Source organism: Cheilinus undulatus, linkage group 23, assembly GCF_018320785.1.
Source record: "Cheilinus undulatus linkage group 23, ASM1832078v1, whole genome shotgun sequence".
Taxonomy (NCBI): domain Eukaryota; kingdom Metazoa; phylum Chordata; class Actinopteri; order Labriformes; family Labridae; genus Cheilinus; species Cheilinus undulatus.
The window spans coordinates 32,416,377-32,432,704 of record NC_054887.1 but is presented as its reverse complement, the minus strand read 5'-3'; the positions used below and the strand labels follow the sequence as shown (position 1 = coordinate 32,432,704).

The 16,328-nt window shown below is 40.4% G+C and overlaps 1 protein-coding gene across 1 annotated transcript in view; it reads right to left on the bottom strand.

The window, feature by feature from the left end:
• LOC121505825 (thyrotropin-releasing hormone-degrading ectoenzyme-like) overlaps positions 1 to 14,025 on the bottom strand; it is a 340,052-nt gene extending 326,027 nt beyond the window's left edge. Inside the window, exon 1 of the mRNA XM_041781378.1 lies at positions 13,531 to 14,025. Within this exon, the coding sequence (XP_041637312.1) occupies positions 13,531 to 14,025 (495 nt within the window). The remainder of the gene's footprint in view (positions 1 to 13,530) is intronic.
• Between the last annotated feature and the right edge of the window lie 2,303 nt (positions 14,026 to 16,328).

Here is a 16,328-nt window from a genome sequence, read left to right as displayed (position 1 = left end):
CCTTGAGAGCTTAGTTTGAGTCCAAAATTCCACTTGACTTGACTTATTAAACTCAGAGTTGTGTTAAGGCCCATTTATACTCCCTTTACGTACAAAAATGTATATGTCCTTATCAAACGATGTTACCGTCACTGCTCACATACTTCATGCGTCCTTTACGTTGGCATGGATGTTAACCAATACATCCATGGGAGGCAGCCCAGAGTCAAAAGTTTATGACAACAACAAACTCAAAAACAAACATGGCGACTGTGGAGGAGGTATTGATAATGTACCACTTGCATTGAAGAAAAAAACGGATACAGCGTTTCTAACCAACTCGCACAACTTTTCCTCAAAAAGTTCAGCCATGGTTATTTCTTCTTCGTGTCTCACTAGAGCTACGTATCGGGTAGCGACAGCAACACTGCCCCCATGGTTTCCGTGGTACTGCTGCGTTTGGCCCGTATCCGTAAGCTTTATGGAAACGTGTAGAAATACAGACGAGATTGACACGGAGCACGGACAGAAGGCTTTGTCCATATCCGGATTCATATTTAACGTTGAGCATAAATGGGCCTTTAGTAACATAAATCTGTTCAGAGATAATAATAAACCATGTATTAGAGATGTGTCCTATTTATTCTTTATTATAATCAGAGCTGTGAGGATGAGGAGCTGACCCACAAAAATTATTGTGCAACGAACACGTTGAGCAGATTATGAGTCTGTTAACAAAGACTACAGTCCTCAGTGCGCTTCTCTCACTTTGAAGCACATAAGAACAGGCGATCCAGTGAAGTTTTTGTATCTTTTTCTACCTCCTGCACATAATTGTGCCATGCTCAGCATTCTCCCTAACTCATCCGCCACTGCACTTTTCACTCGCTGAGTGGGGCAAGCTGGCAGCGCCACTTTTTAATAGGGGTGGATAAAAATATCAATTAATCAATACATTGCAATATTTCCTCCCCCAATTCAATATCGATTCAGCAAATCCTCTGAATCGATTCACCTCCTGGCCAGTGGGGGTCGCTGTGCGTGTGATTCACGTTGTATGGATGGAGGCCGCACTCGACCAAACAACAACCAACCATAACCATGTTATGTGAAGTTTATCACAATTTCCAAGAGGACAGAAATATTATTTAAGTTTACATGCACTTTACTTTTTCACTGTTTATACAGAACTGACATGTTTTTTACTTTTGTACTCCATATGCACAAATAAGTTATTATTGTGCAAATTTTTATTTTCAGATGTTTCATTGTTCAAAAATGTGAGGTGACTTACCAAATATGTTCACATGGGCATGAAAACAATTATTAAAAAATGTCAGCAGGTTAATTGTGTATTACTACTTCTTACTGAATCGACAATGAAGCATTTAAATCAATATCGAATCGAATCGATATCAAATCGAATCGCAACCTAAAGAATCGAAATCGAATTGAATCGTGAGGTTCTTAACAATACCCAGCCCTACTTTTTAACAGCTTTTCACCCTCATTATGTCAAAAACAGATATTTAGAGACAACAATGCTGAAATGTTTAGGTCAAAAAAACTGTTTTGTTTTCATTGCAAAAGCATCAAGAAATGTGACCAGGGCTGGACAGCTCTGTGATCTTTCCAAGGGGTCTACACTGACAGAAGCTGTTCTGAAATAATTGCACAAAAAATAGACAAGGTGAGGGAATGGCATTCAGGCCCACCCGGTTCCATGCCCAACATTTCACCTTTGGTCTTGTTACCTGTTCTAAGGTAAGCTAAGTCATCACACAGTCTTTCTTTGGTGGATAAAGGGGGATCACAGGCCTTCTCACAGCTCCGGTAATAAAGCGAGACCTGACCTGGACTCGTTCAACTCCAACAAAAGATGGAATCAAAGCTCTAAAAGGTCTCAGGTGGGGTCTCAGGTCGAAAGGTTTCAGTAGACTCATGAAGACCTCTACTGAGAGGTCATGTAGTCATTATTTCACACATTAGCACATCTCTTTTTCATGACAGTGTGCAGCATTTCGGTGACTTCCTGCACTGATCAAACACATTAAACTGTGTACGTTTCAGTGAATTATGCCATTTGCTTTGCTTGTGTCCTACTTTCTGCTGTTTGATACTCACTGCCAGCAAATTCTGCCTGGATATGGCTCTGAACTTTCTCTATTTATCATCATTTTTATATAAAATAACTCTCAAGGATCAAACATGATCCACACCATTACCTGCAAAGTGAAAACTAAAAAACTCAGACAAGGAAAAAAAACAAAAGGAATCATTAGACAAAAACAGAGGATCAGGCTGAGGAAAATCATTTGAACTTCCCTTTGAGACAAGCAACAGTGCATGATGGGAACATGCCCGGCAACAGTGGGAACGGTTAGGAACCCTCTGGCTCTCAGTGTTGTCACACATCAGCAATCCTCAGCCAATCAAACGAGGTGTGTGTGTCCGCCTGTTTGCTCTTTGTGGGATGAACTGATCGATATGAGCACGGAGCCCGCTGACACACAGTGGAAGCGTCGGAGATTAAAGGGATGCTTTTCAGGGGTTTCCTGGCGAGTCAGCGAATGCAGCAACACGCTCCATGATGCCAGATGATGTTTCAGGGAAACTAAACGCTTTCTAATAGTTCGCTTTGTTTGTTTGTTTGTTTGTTGATTGGGGGTACATTTCAGCTGATCTCATCCTCGTCTGATATCTGACTGCCTCAGCGTTGTTCCCATCTCAGCTCGTCATCCTTATTACGGTCCCCTTTGATCAGATCTCCTTGTTAAGTCTTCTGACCAACCTTTAAGAGCTGCTAGGGTCTATCAAAGTTCACTTTTATTGACAGCTGCTTCTGTTGTACTCCAATTTGAGGTTTGTATTAATCAGTATTTCCCTGAGAAAAACACAAACTGTGGCTAGTGTGTGGGATATACTGAAATATTTCAAAGTATACATCGCCTTAAAACAACAAATGCAAAGTAGGCCAACATCAAACAGGAGAGCAGCACAATCACTTACAGAAGAAATTTAATAACAGAGAGCTTCTTCCTCCATCTGTTTCTCTGCAGAGTTAAGACTGAAAGTAAAACCATTATATGGCACTACAGAAACATAAGCAAGGATTAAATGATGGCAGATCTACCACTAAACAATAGCAAATGATGATCTCTCAAATGGATGTAACAATTCAAATAAGACACATGATAATATTTTACCCTGGTATTGCTAAGATATGGCAGCCTACGGTAACCTCCACATTTACCTTAGAGAGGGGGTATTATACTTTTCCGATTTTAAAACATAAATATAAAGTCACAATGTTGGGTATCCAATCATCACAAAGAAGATGGAAGAATTAATAAGTCATGGCTAAAAGAAAAGCTTTAGTGAGGTTGCAAAGTCAGAAGTCAGAAACAGGGATTAGAAAGTGGGGGTTGACATGTGGGACAGAAGCCACAGGCCAGACTTGAACCCGGGCTGCCCCCCGTACATGGGGCGCAGACTTACCACTGGACCATCTGTGCCCCTCAGTTCAACCCAGTGTTCCAGGGCAAAATCTGACATAACTTCTGTTATGGGTAGGTTTTTTTTCTGCAGACAAAATCTGGTGGTGGTCTCCAGTGACTAATTTCGTCTCACCACCAGTTGTCACGAGAGTCGACCATGTGTTCTCATGAAGAATACCATCTTTAAAGGGCAGCAATGGCTGAATCTGACATCTCTTAACTACAATAAGCCATATGTGCTGAAATTTTGAGGATTTTCTTTTCTCAACAAAACAATCAATAGTTTTCCAAGTGTTTTTGGTCAAAATGTTTGGTTGAGCCAGTACACACAACACATGCACAGGTGCAAGGTAAGAAAGATACCATCAGTGCATTTCGAGCCACGACAAACCTTTATCAAGAATCACATGGGATACTGTAGGAACCATAAAGAATAATGGGGACGTGACATTTAACAATGTGATGAGAAATTCAAGCCAACCTTGGAATCTGGGGTGCATCACAATCAGCTTTTGTACTCGTTTCCTAACCAAAAGACGGATATGATTGACCACAGAGACTACTGATTTTTAACCCCAAATTTCAATCGCTTCATCTTTGATATCCAGGTGACCTTAGTGCCAAATTTAAACACAATACCTCCCAGTGTTCTAGAGATATCCCACTTACAAAAATGGAGCAGAGTAATTGCAAGAAACCTTTACCATCCTTTTCTCGAGCCTCTTCCTCTACCAAATCATGTGCGAGCGAATGCATTTGTTTATGTTAGGTTTATTTTATGTACAGGCATAAAAAAATCAGAGGAAACATGTAGGATATGAATCACTAACACGCGCATTTCCACCTATAACCAAAATGTGACCATGATAACACTAATTATGCCCATATATAAATTTACTGCATATTTGAGATATGATATATTCTCTCCTATTGATTGAAAGGACCCATGCATCCTCATGCATGTCCATCCACTTGCTATGAAGTGAGGGCAAAGTTGAAATTGTCCAAATGTCCCTCTTTCTTAGTCCCAGACTGCAGAACCTGGTAGTAGCATTTTCGCCTGTAAACACTCCACTTCCGGAATGTCTGGTTGTGAATATAGACACAGATTCACACACATGTAGGAGCACACAAACTTTTCCTTACACATGTAGCCCACTCTCAGACATCCATATCTAGTGGCATGAATCGTTTCATGTAATTCTGATGATGTTTGGTGGATGAAATAGCGCTTCAAACACTCTGAGTCCATGGAAGAACTCCTGCATGCGCGTTGCTGAAGGGCTTAAAATGGTGCGTTGGCACTATCAGCTGGATCATTGTGGAATGGTGAAATTTAGAGCCCTGGTGATCGAGTGACTGCATAGAAAAGGTTGCCATATGTTGTTCTGGTGCCATAGACACACAGTCAAAAAACGTGTTTTTAATGGAAGTCTATTGTCCAGATTTTGGACAAACAAGGATGGATGGAGCTATTTGGCGTCAGTAGAGTTCCATGGGCAACACTTTTTTTTTTAAATAATTTGTTTTTTAATATGAAGAAAAATAATAACTTTGGCCAAATTTGATGCCTCAATCTACAAAAATGTGACTATCCACTCAAAATAATGATAATAAAAATGATGAATGTCCTCAAAATGGACATAGTAGTATCCAAGGGTTAAGTATCTCTAAACTGCTTTATTAGTCTCAACAACTCAAAGGGCATCTACACTTCCTCACTGTTTTTAAGACCTCCAATTACCCTAACATTTGAGTTTGGACGACCAAACTTAAATTACTTCATCTCTAATTCCCGAAATTAAAAGATATTTTCTGCAGTCTTTCCAGAGATGGCCTGTGATAAAGGATCAGACGGACAGATGGGCAAAAGATGGACAGACTTGACAGCTCAGTGACAAACCTACAGCCTCAGGTGTTGCCAATGGAGACCAAAACCAACTGTAGTTTCAATTGATCTAAGAGATGATGACATCTTTGGCTCCCTCTAGATCTGTAGTTAATTTTATTAAAAATGAAGATGTAAAACCACCACGGTGGTACTTGAAGCAGCTTTCTAATTAGTTTAGTTCTCGTGCTGACACGTCTGTCTGTGTTAATAAAGCCCTCCTTGCAGGAGTATTTTCTCTCCACCAGCAGGTTGTATTTTTATCCACATTTTATTTTTTGGCCTTTTCACATGATGACAATTTTCCTTTTCATAATGCATTTACTCTGAGGGTCCCTTGGGAGACCTGCCTGGCGCCCAACAACACCTCTTAATTCACAGCGTGTTCACAGTCAGACACAAACGGGGGGCTGCAGGATTTTTAATTGGCCCTCACCCAAATTGGACAGATTTAGCCCTGTCTCACATTAGCAGAGATGACCGGCCTGAAAAATCAGGCAGCTCAGGCGTTTCTCTGAGGCTTTCTCTCAACGTGTGCTCCTCTCCAGAAATTCGGGCTGAAACAGCAACTTTGACGGTTAATTAGCCTTGTTAAGGAAATCTCTGAGGCCAAATCTGGAAATAAACATTCTTTGTTAGTGACTGGGTTTGTTCTCCGACAGAGTAGAAATCTGACTGCAAACAGGAAGGTTTATTTGGAGAGAATCACCAGGAATACTATCAGAATCAGACTGTATGCACACACAGGGATGCACCTATTTGACTTTGATTTCTGGAAGGAAATACAGTGCATTAACAGGGATTTAGATCAGATTTAAGGGACTCAGATACCAATCCTTAATGCTTTGTATGGACACACCTCAATGTGTAGTGAAAACAGTTTGATATCCGATAGTTCAGATGGCATACAAAGGTGGTCAGGAATGTCTTTATCCGGACTGGACTGGTTGTGTAGACCAGGGGTTCCCAACCTGGGGTCAGGGCTCCCATAGGAGGGGAGCCAAAGATAGTAGGATGGATGCAAGGCTCCATCTGCTCCGAGTCTGTCACCATATTTGCTCATATTTATAAAAGTTCAGATTACACACTAAATAGATAGAATAGACAAAGGTCTTCTGATAAGAAAAACTTTAGGCCTGTCAGTTTGGATTTTATCAATGAAAACAAGAAGTTCTGATATTCATGTTGACAGAAATGTACCTGTGTGGGTCCTTGGAGGGTGTTCAGCTTATCCTAGATCAGAGAAGAGAGGGCTCCAAGGAAACATCATTAGCAACCACTGGTGTAGACACCACTATTACTGGTATTAAAGATGAACTGACATATTAAATAGACCAGTTCATATATGCATTGAAGGGATTTATTTCACATTCATCTGGGAAACCTCCCATACAAAGTGTCTGGGAAAGCAGGACCTTTCAAAAGATTCTCTGATGGTGATTGGACAACTGTCTGTCACTACAAGCCAATCAGAATGACGAGACTAAATGAGGTATGAGGCATGAACAGCTGCAGCAAGTAACGTGAGCCTGGCAGATGGGCAGTCATAATTTTCAAACTGGAGCTTGTTGGTTGATAAAACTCATAAATATCTCCTCCACCAAGAGAAGCTTTAGTGGTTCTTTGCTCCTCTTCCAATAAAGAAACGTGGCCCAGTTCTAATAAAACCCTCTAGCGACTCTTTTTCAAAAAAGCGACTAGCAACAAAACTAGCAACTTGTTCTGGTGTTATTGGAGAGTTTTGGAGACTCTGACGTGAAAGCACATGTCGTTGTTGCTCTTCTCAGTGAGCAGCGGGTGCCCAGAAACATTTCAGATTGGAGCTTTGAAGATGGATCTGCTTGATGACGGACATGGAATCTGGACAATCCATCTGATTTTGCAAGGTTAGTGCTATCCTGCAAGTAATCAAAAAGCATGGTTTATTTACGTTCTGTGGTTTGGAACATGTTTGGAGAACTACTGAGACTAAAGATGGATTAGTATTGACATCAAGAGATAAGTAAAGAAGTTAACGTGCCAGGAATGTGGCACGTTTTTAGAAATATTCAAATTAAAGGCGTGGATGGCCAAATGAGCTAAGCTAAACTAAACTAAGCCAACATGCTTAATCATTCAAATGGCTTTATATGAACTTATGTGAACTTACTCATTTTTATCTATCATGCCTTCTAGCTTTTTACTTAAATCGATCAGCACCTGCAGGCTAGTTCAAGCACACAACTTCAGCATTCTGATTTCACACAACATACATCCTAATTAAATCACCTGATAAATGTCCCCCCAGTTTGACAGACTAAGCTGCTAGATCTCATTGATGACGGTTTATGTTAATATAGATGTAATGTCAGTCACCTGGTGTCTTAATGCAGTCAGTTGACCTTCTGATTAAGTCTAAATGCAACTAACACCATTTTCAGAGCTGCTGCTCACTGAAATAGTTTGTAATGTTTAGAAAAATTACTTGCTGGAAAATCCAAACTAAAGGTACATTTTTACCTCTGCTTTAATCATAACTGGCGGGGGGATGTGAGAATGAGAGGGAGAGAAAAAGATGAAATGTTGTAGGTGAAAGGTTTCAAGGTGATGGACCAGAACTCTAAATGAGAGAAAAACCCTGGAATGGCCCTGACTCTGGACTGCTAGATGTCAAAGATGATTTTTACAAGAGTGGCATCCGTGTGCTTTCTCTTCAAAAGCTCGCTCGTTAATGACGTGCTTCCATGATCAAAACCCCACAGGCAATCCGTCTGTTATAGGAGAAGGATTGCTCTGTTTGTGGCCAGCTGAGGGCTGTACAGGTGGGGGAGAGTGAGGAGAGAGAGCGCGGGTCCGTGAGAGGGAGAGTTATGTTTTCATGACCGGATCACGCAGGACGAGCAATCTGTGAATGTAGGAAATAGCAGGATGAATGTTCAGTTTTAGCTGCTAAAAGCTTTAGCGGGAGATCTTGTGCATTTCTCACTGACAAGTTAAAGTGACGGGGTTAGCCTCTAAGTTAGGGAAGAGTTTGGACCTGCAGTGGAGACCAATACGTCTCAGCTGTGTTGTCTGGCAACACTCAGGACTCTGGTTTGAAGCATTGAGGGTGGAATGCTCAGAGTTTAGCAGTTTCCTAACACAGGACAGTTGCAGATTTGTGTTTGCGACTCTCCACAAAGATAAAAAAGAATGTACGATGGCTTGATCCTCAGCAATCACCACTCCTAAATGGAGTGTTATGTCCAGGCACAGCTTTGAAAACACGATGACTATATCAAGATGTCATCAACAAATGAATTCATCAACAACTACTTCTGTCATTTTTTCAGTGAATCATTTCACTCCCAAACAACACCTGGGCTTTTTCTGAATATTTTTTTTTATGTCTTGTTACTGAACTTCATAGAACTGCTGATCTTTTTCAGAATCATCTTTAACACGCCACAGTAAAAACAGTTACTGGTCTAAATACAGAGAATGAAACAGCATTTCAATAAGTTGATCTTTACAGCATGGCAACATTCTGTTAAAATAGCTGCAAACAAGACATAGAAGCAACAAGGTTGGCAGATAAATCAGTCGTACAGGTCAATCTGATGGAATCTCAACGTTTAAAACTAGACATTAGACTTTTTCCTCTACTTCACTAAACACTATCTAACCTATTTATTTTATTGGTCTCAAACACACTCCTGCTAACTTGTACTAATCGTGTTGCTCACTCTGAATAGTTTCATAGAAATTATAATTAATCACACTTTTGGTGTTTGGCATTTCATTTTAGTCTGACACTAATCCAATGGAAGAGATGACAAATATTACAAAAAACCATTATAACCAATACTATTCTGATGGTTTTGTTGACTTTCCACAGAGACATCAGCATAACTTTATGTCTATTTAAGCAATTAAAAAACTTTCTAACCTCAAGTGTCAATGGAAATTATTCTCTTTAGAGCAGGGGTTTTCAAAGTGTTGGAGAGTGAGCCTCCCCCAAGAAGAAATTATTCATTCAGAGGACCCCCACCCACATAAAGATAAAGATTGAAAAAAAAACACAATTTCAAACTTTTATGTCTTGTTTTTAGCAGACAATCCTTGCTTTTGATCAGTGCAGGTGCACTGATCAGTGACCGAAAGTCCTTTCACTTCCTGTTAAAACTTCCCCTGGTTTTGGTCACTAGACTTTTTGCTCAGTCTTAAGATGACCTCAAGGTTTACACAGCCTTATGCTGTCATTAGCTTGTACATCTTTGCAAATTAAACACTGTGACTTGAGCATCACTGGGACCAATGCAGAAAATCCAAACTTGAATAGTTGTCTCTATAGCAGTGGTACTCAATGCCTGGCTCTTGAGCCACATGTGGCTCCTTTGTGATGATTTGTGGCTCTTTTATGTCTTAATTTGAAATATTATTCCCCCAGAAAACCTTAGTGGAAACTCTGACCTCAGAAATTATGCATTTCGAGTCACGTTTACCAGTTTGTTTCTCCCACTTACACAGTAGGTTTTAGGGGTCAAACTTAACTGTCAACCTTTATTTCTTCTCTGTATATTTCCATTGCCATTGTTTGCAATTTTGCCCCTTTTATTTATTTATTTTTTACATTTTTTGCCACTTTTAATCAATTTCTGCTGCTTTTAGCCCATTTGTTGCCACTTTTATCCCATTTTTGCCCCTTCTAATCATTTTTAGCCACATTTATCCTGCTCTTTTGCAATTTATCACCATTTTTGCCACTTTTAAGCTGCCTTTTGCTTTTAAATTGCCCTTTCCCCCCCATTTTTGCCCATTTTAGTCACCTTTCACTCATTTTTGCCACATTTTTGACCACCTGTAACTCAATTTTTTGTGACTTTGCACCAATTTTTGCCACTTTGTACCCAATTTCTTCCATTGTATGCCCATTTTGCCTCCTTTTCATCCATTTCGTACTACTTTTTTGCTGCTTTTTGACCATGTTGGCCACCTTTCACTTGTTTTTTTGTTTTTTTTGTTTGTTTTTGAAAGTTTAACCCATTTTTGCCACTATTCACCATTTAGATTGTGGCTCTTGTAAAGGTATTTTTCAACAATTTTGCTCTTTGGTTGAGCAGGCTTGAGTAACACTGCTCTATAGCATAGTCCCTTATAGTAACTACACTAAGTAACTTTAAAAACGCACATTGAAATTCATGAATATATTACTTGTTATTCATGTACTATATTTCCAATTATAGTTATTGTTCTTATTGCACACATCTTGTGGGAGACATACACACAAAAATCAGGAATCAAGGAAACAGTTTATTCAATCACGCAATAAAAAGTTGACAGTACCACCCATTCTTACAAGTCCAAATTTCATTATCTGGTATGACCTCCATTTGTTCGCACCAAATCGGCCACTCTCTGAGGCATAGATGTTATGAGGCCATTAATCAGTCTCTGTGGGATCGCTCCTGAAGAGCTGTACGCATCCCATCCCAATATTTCACTCACCTACCCAGTTATACACTTGTGAGTACAACTGTCATGAATTGGTCTGTGGTTGAGAAAAGGCACAATCAGTCATGCAGAACAAAGGTATATTGTGTGTCTGAGAAGTTGTTTGAAGCATCTGAGTACATCTCATGACAATTCTAGCAAATTTTACAATGTGCGTTTTTAAAGTTACTTAGTGTAGAAGTTTATCCATTTTGCTCCATGCACAGCAGAAGTTAGCAAAGCAAATCACCTTTTATTCTGGTTTATGGTTCCACGCCTCCCCTGAAGTTCTGTGGCGCCCCCCAGGGGAGGCCCGCCTCACACTTTGAAAACCACTGCTTTAGACCATTTCATTCAGCCCTACTAGCAACTATTATTTTTAACCTCTTTCCCTAGTTTTAACACAAACTTCCTGATATCTTTTTTCTTGCAGTTCACCAACTCAAATCTCAACAACACCATGTTCAGATTTCTGAAAACATTTACCAGGGATAGGCATAACAACAGGATCATTTCTGATCATCTGGACTATCTATCCCATGGCCAACTTTCCTAATTTACCCAAGAAATATAAAAATCAGACCCATGGAGATCACACTCATGATCCCTCAGGAGAACTTCTCTGGATTTAAGGGAGTCAAATCATTGACCCTGAAGTCTGGGGAGTCTACTAATCCAGTGGTTTCAGATCTTTTCATTAGGGTACTCCTGCTTTAATCCAAGAAAAGTTCAGCCCTAGTTGGAAGACTTAAATGTCAGTTTTAATTGTTTCATTGACAAAATCTCGACCGAATAGGCCTACATACATTTTACTGTAAATCCACTATTACAACAGTGTACTAGGGCAACTCATGTAGAAAATCATGTAGAAATAAGCATGATCTGTTAATTTTTGTGAAAGAAACTCTTTTTTTTAATTAAATGGTTGCAAATTTATGAGAAAACCACTCAAAATGTTTTACTTTAAAGTTGTAAATTATAATGAACTAGAATTGTGTGATTGTAAAGCTGAAAATAGCTTACAGCATGGAAGACACCCTACCAAAAGAAGCCTTTTCCTTACACTAATCCTGCAGTTCAGAGTCTCATCAAATCTTACTGGGACTGATCAATAAGGAAAAACTTGTGATATTAGCTCAGAATTGTCACATCTGGACTAAGAAGAGACATTTGTGTAAACAAGGGCTATCCAAACACTGTTGTCAGTTTTTTTTCGACCTTACTAGGTCATAAATTCATGGTTGTAAAAACTTGAAATCCCTGTGTTTATAATGTCAATACTTAAGCCTTTTAATTCCCAAAAAATATTAACACTATTTTTAAAACTCAGAAATTCTTAGTTTGGTTTCTTGTTAATTTATGACTGTATGATCTCAAAAATTTCATTTATTTTTCTCAAAAATTCATATGTCTTCTCTGTTGTTTATCTTTTAGGACAGCCCAAATACATCAGCTTTCATTAGTGGGGATGCTGAGCATCCACAATATTGATATTCACATCTGCCATTTTGATTTCTATTAATTCTTCCGCGCTGGTTATCTCCTCCTTCACACTTTGTCGTATCAACACCATTTAAACTTTTAAAAATTCAGTTAGTCATTTGACTGCTATGACTTTTCTCATTTCTAACTTTTATGATTTTTAAAATATAGCTACTTTCATGCTATTTTCAGCTATTTCTATGCTTTTTCTGCCATTTAATGCAATTTTCAGCTACTTATAGGCCAAAATCAGCTATTTATATGCTATTTTCAGCTATTTCAGGGCTACTTTTTGCTATTTTTATCCTATTTTTGAGCTATTAAATGCCATTTTCACCTACTTTTATGCCATTTTTTAATGCTATTTTTAGCTATTTTTTGTGCTTTAGTCTATTTTTAGCAGGTCTTCCACAATTCAGCTCTCAGCAAATATGCACATCTAATATCGGTGTCAGAGCAGACAGAGCTCTGCGCCTCCTCTGAGATATTTAGCGCCCTCCTCAGGGATGCCTGAACCACAGGTTGGGAACCACTGTACTAATACATTAGCTCTCAACTTAGGGACACCAGAAATGTCAGGGTGGGTGTGCTCATCAAAACTAGATTTACTCATACCAACTACAGTCATGATAAAACACATTAGCTATAGTTTTAAAAAGGTCTTTTGGTCAGACAACTGTGTCGGACTATTGTGTTTAAATTGTAAACAATAGTAAAATTAAAACTGGTGTTAATTTTTTACAGTAATGTGCCCTGTTTTTCATGTGGATCCTGGAGGGTTCAGCTCTTCTAAGATACAAGTAGGGTGGTTAAAAGGAAAGAAAGGTTTGGAACTAGTGGATTATATGGTCCATTTTTGTTCTATTTTCTCTCTTTTATCCCTCCAAGTTGGTGTGACCTTCCTAGAACTCCCTTGGAACCTGCTGAGGGGTTATGAAGACCTTCATTTTGAAAACATTGCTCTACCAGATGAGGATACTCGATGAGTTCTGATACTGTCCTAAACTTGACTGCGACTCAACAAACCTGATTCTAAAGTGGCTCTGTTGGTCCCCAACTCACAAGCTCATAGTAGCCACTGCATGGCTTGGTATTATCAACATGCCTTAATAACAATAGCCTACATTTGTTGTCATGAAAGTAATAGCCTTGTTAAATACCAGCATATTTGTGTTCATTACCACAATTTCAACAGTAACTGACACAGATCTGTGCTCAGACAGGCCACCATACCTCAAGGCGGTCGGCGTGCAGCACAATGAACCGGGTGGCGTTGACACACTCCAGCTCAATGCTGACCTCTCCGGAGAAGGTGAAGTTGTCCATGTAGACGGCGAGCCGGAGGTCATAGTGCCGCGGCCTTATCGAGCCTGGCAGCCTGGAGTTCCTCCACGGCTGAGCTCCCTCCTCATCCCCCCTCTCCCCCGTCCTCTCCCCTCTGCTGCCGTTCAACTTCGCCGACCCTCCACTTCCTCTTGACCCTGCCTCCCCGGTCGATCCTTCACCCTCTCGCCCGCTGCACTCCTCAAAGCGGACGCTGAGTACTACAGCCACCGCCGTGACGATGATGAGGGTCAAGATGGACAGGGCAAAGCCAAGCACCAGTCGTTTGTGGACAGTGATGTGGCGCTCGGTTGTTCGTGGACGTACAACCACAGATTCTGCCCACTGGTCCGAGAGGCCACGGCCATTGCGCATGGCACCTGGGCTGCTGTCGTTTAGTCCCATTGAGCTGAAAATATCAATCTATTTGCAAAGAAATAACCTTAAAGTTCAGGGTCATACACTCAATCTGTTCTGGAGAAACATTCATTTATGCTCGGGTCGGATCCACTCCTTTAGAGACGACTGAATGCTTTGATTGTTCCTGTCCTCAGTCTGTCAAAAATTCCACTCCGTTCTGCTCAAACTCCAGCAATTTTTATTTCTGAGAACTTGAACTCTGGCCTCGCCGCTGTCAGACCGCTCTGAATGTCCTTCAGCTCCGTCTCCAAGAGGAAAATGATCGCCGCGGTACGTCTTACATTTCAGACAACAAAACTGACAAACCAGAAAGGATGAGATGTACTGTGCGTTTTGGTTTTTGCGGTGAGCAGAGGAAAAAAAATCAATAGTGCATGGCTCAGTTTCAAGTTCTTGTGGAGGCTGAGGAGGAAGGGGGAGGAGGAGGAGGAGGAGGTATGCTGTTGAGGATGTGGCTAAAGAGTGAGCGTACCATCCATAGACCTTTCACCGCTGGGTAAGCTAAACTCTTAACCACCTCGGATAGAGAGAGTAAAGCCTTTCTAAGACCTGAAATAAATCTGCAGTCACAATTTAGCTGGATTAGCGCACAGATTTGGCATTAAAATCAATTTCTCAGCCTCGATTTTAGCTTCAGAAACAGCTACTTGTTCTACATGCATCCAAAATCCTAAACAAAAAGCACACACTCACGCAGCAGAGCAGATTTAAAGCAGCAGCTTATTGTCCCAGGGTTGTTATAAAGTTAATTTCTTTGGAGTTAAAGCTTCTCCAAAGCTGCAGTGAAGCATAAATAAACCCCTATCGCACTATTATGGGTTTATTATCACGATACAGAGAGAGAGGAGGATGCCTTACAAGGCATTCAGGTCAGTGTTAGGAGCCACAGATGCACCACAAGTATCTGCAAGATAAGTATGATTGCAGTCCAGCTTTGGAGTCTGCTGAGGACTCTGCAAATTATCAGCTATTATACTGCATTGCAAAGTTTGCATTTTATGTGATTTTCCTGAAAAGCTGGCAGCAATGCAGGTAAAGTTGTATTGCAATTTAAATGACTTGAGTTAAGGTTAAGTTGCAATACTGTAAAGCCACTTTTTCTTAATTTATATACCAAAATAAAGATGTTTAGTGGCATGTAAGGCAGAATTTAGCCATGCAAGTATTTTTAAAGCTGCTTTCTATCTGATTTTACGTCAAATTACATCATTTTAAGAGTTTAAAATGCTCTGAAATACAGATGCAAGCATCCCTGTGTGCAGATTTCCAACTTACTGTGAGATTTACAGCCGTTTTAGCTGACTTATCTCCCAAAAGATTGTGTTTTAATAAAGGTAATAACTCTCTCTCTCTGCAGTCTGAGCCTATGTCTCTCCCTCTCTCCCTCTCTTGAGGGGGTTAAGTGGATAATTTACAGCCAGCATGTGGGTTTATTTCACCGAGGAGGGGATAATTCACCCGGGTCTAAACGATCCCGGCTAAAAAGCTCACGATGCTGATGGATGAAACATGAATTCAAAATGATTGATACCCAGGGATGTATCGATTCTAATCTGAGGCGAGGAAGCAGGAGGGGAAAAAAAGGCGTTTTTAATCCGTTAAAATCCAGCAGTCAATCCGTCCCAGTCTGGTGTAAATCACGGAGGTGATGCAGTCCGTGAGAATGTCTAATTTCACCGGGAAGGATCCAGAAAACTCCTCGGTAACTTCTCCTCTTCCGTCCCCCCGCTGGGAAAGGATTAGCCAAAGTCTGGGTCCACTTCACTTCACTTTACCCGTTAGCACTGACGTTAGAAATCCGTTAAAACAGCCTCATATGTCGGTCCAAACCGAGGGGAATCCGCGCAAGAGTTGGCTAGTAGCCTAACGGTCAGGAATGCGCTAAAACAGCTCAAATATCAGGAGGGAAATCCGTTCTGAATTGGCTGCTAACGGTTAGAAATCCACGATTGGTCCGTTAATTCACCTGGGTTCGGTTTAAACAAACACACTTAGATATTTTTTAACCGTCACAGACCGGTTCAAACACCGGTAATCCGTTGAATAGCTCCAAAAAAAGAGAGAATTTCGAGCTAACGGTCGTTGTTGATGCGTGTAACCGTTACAACAAACATCTGGGGCTCATTTTTCAAACGTCACCAAACGCTTCATGACACCAGGAATCCGTTAAAAGAAGAAACAAAACTGTCGGTTGATCCGTTAAACACACAACAAATCCGTTCAAAAGCACCCGAATCCGTTTTCCATTGAGTCCAAAGTAGAAACCAACCGTGTCAGGCGGATTATCC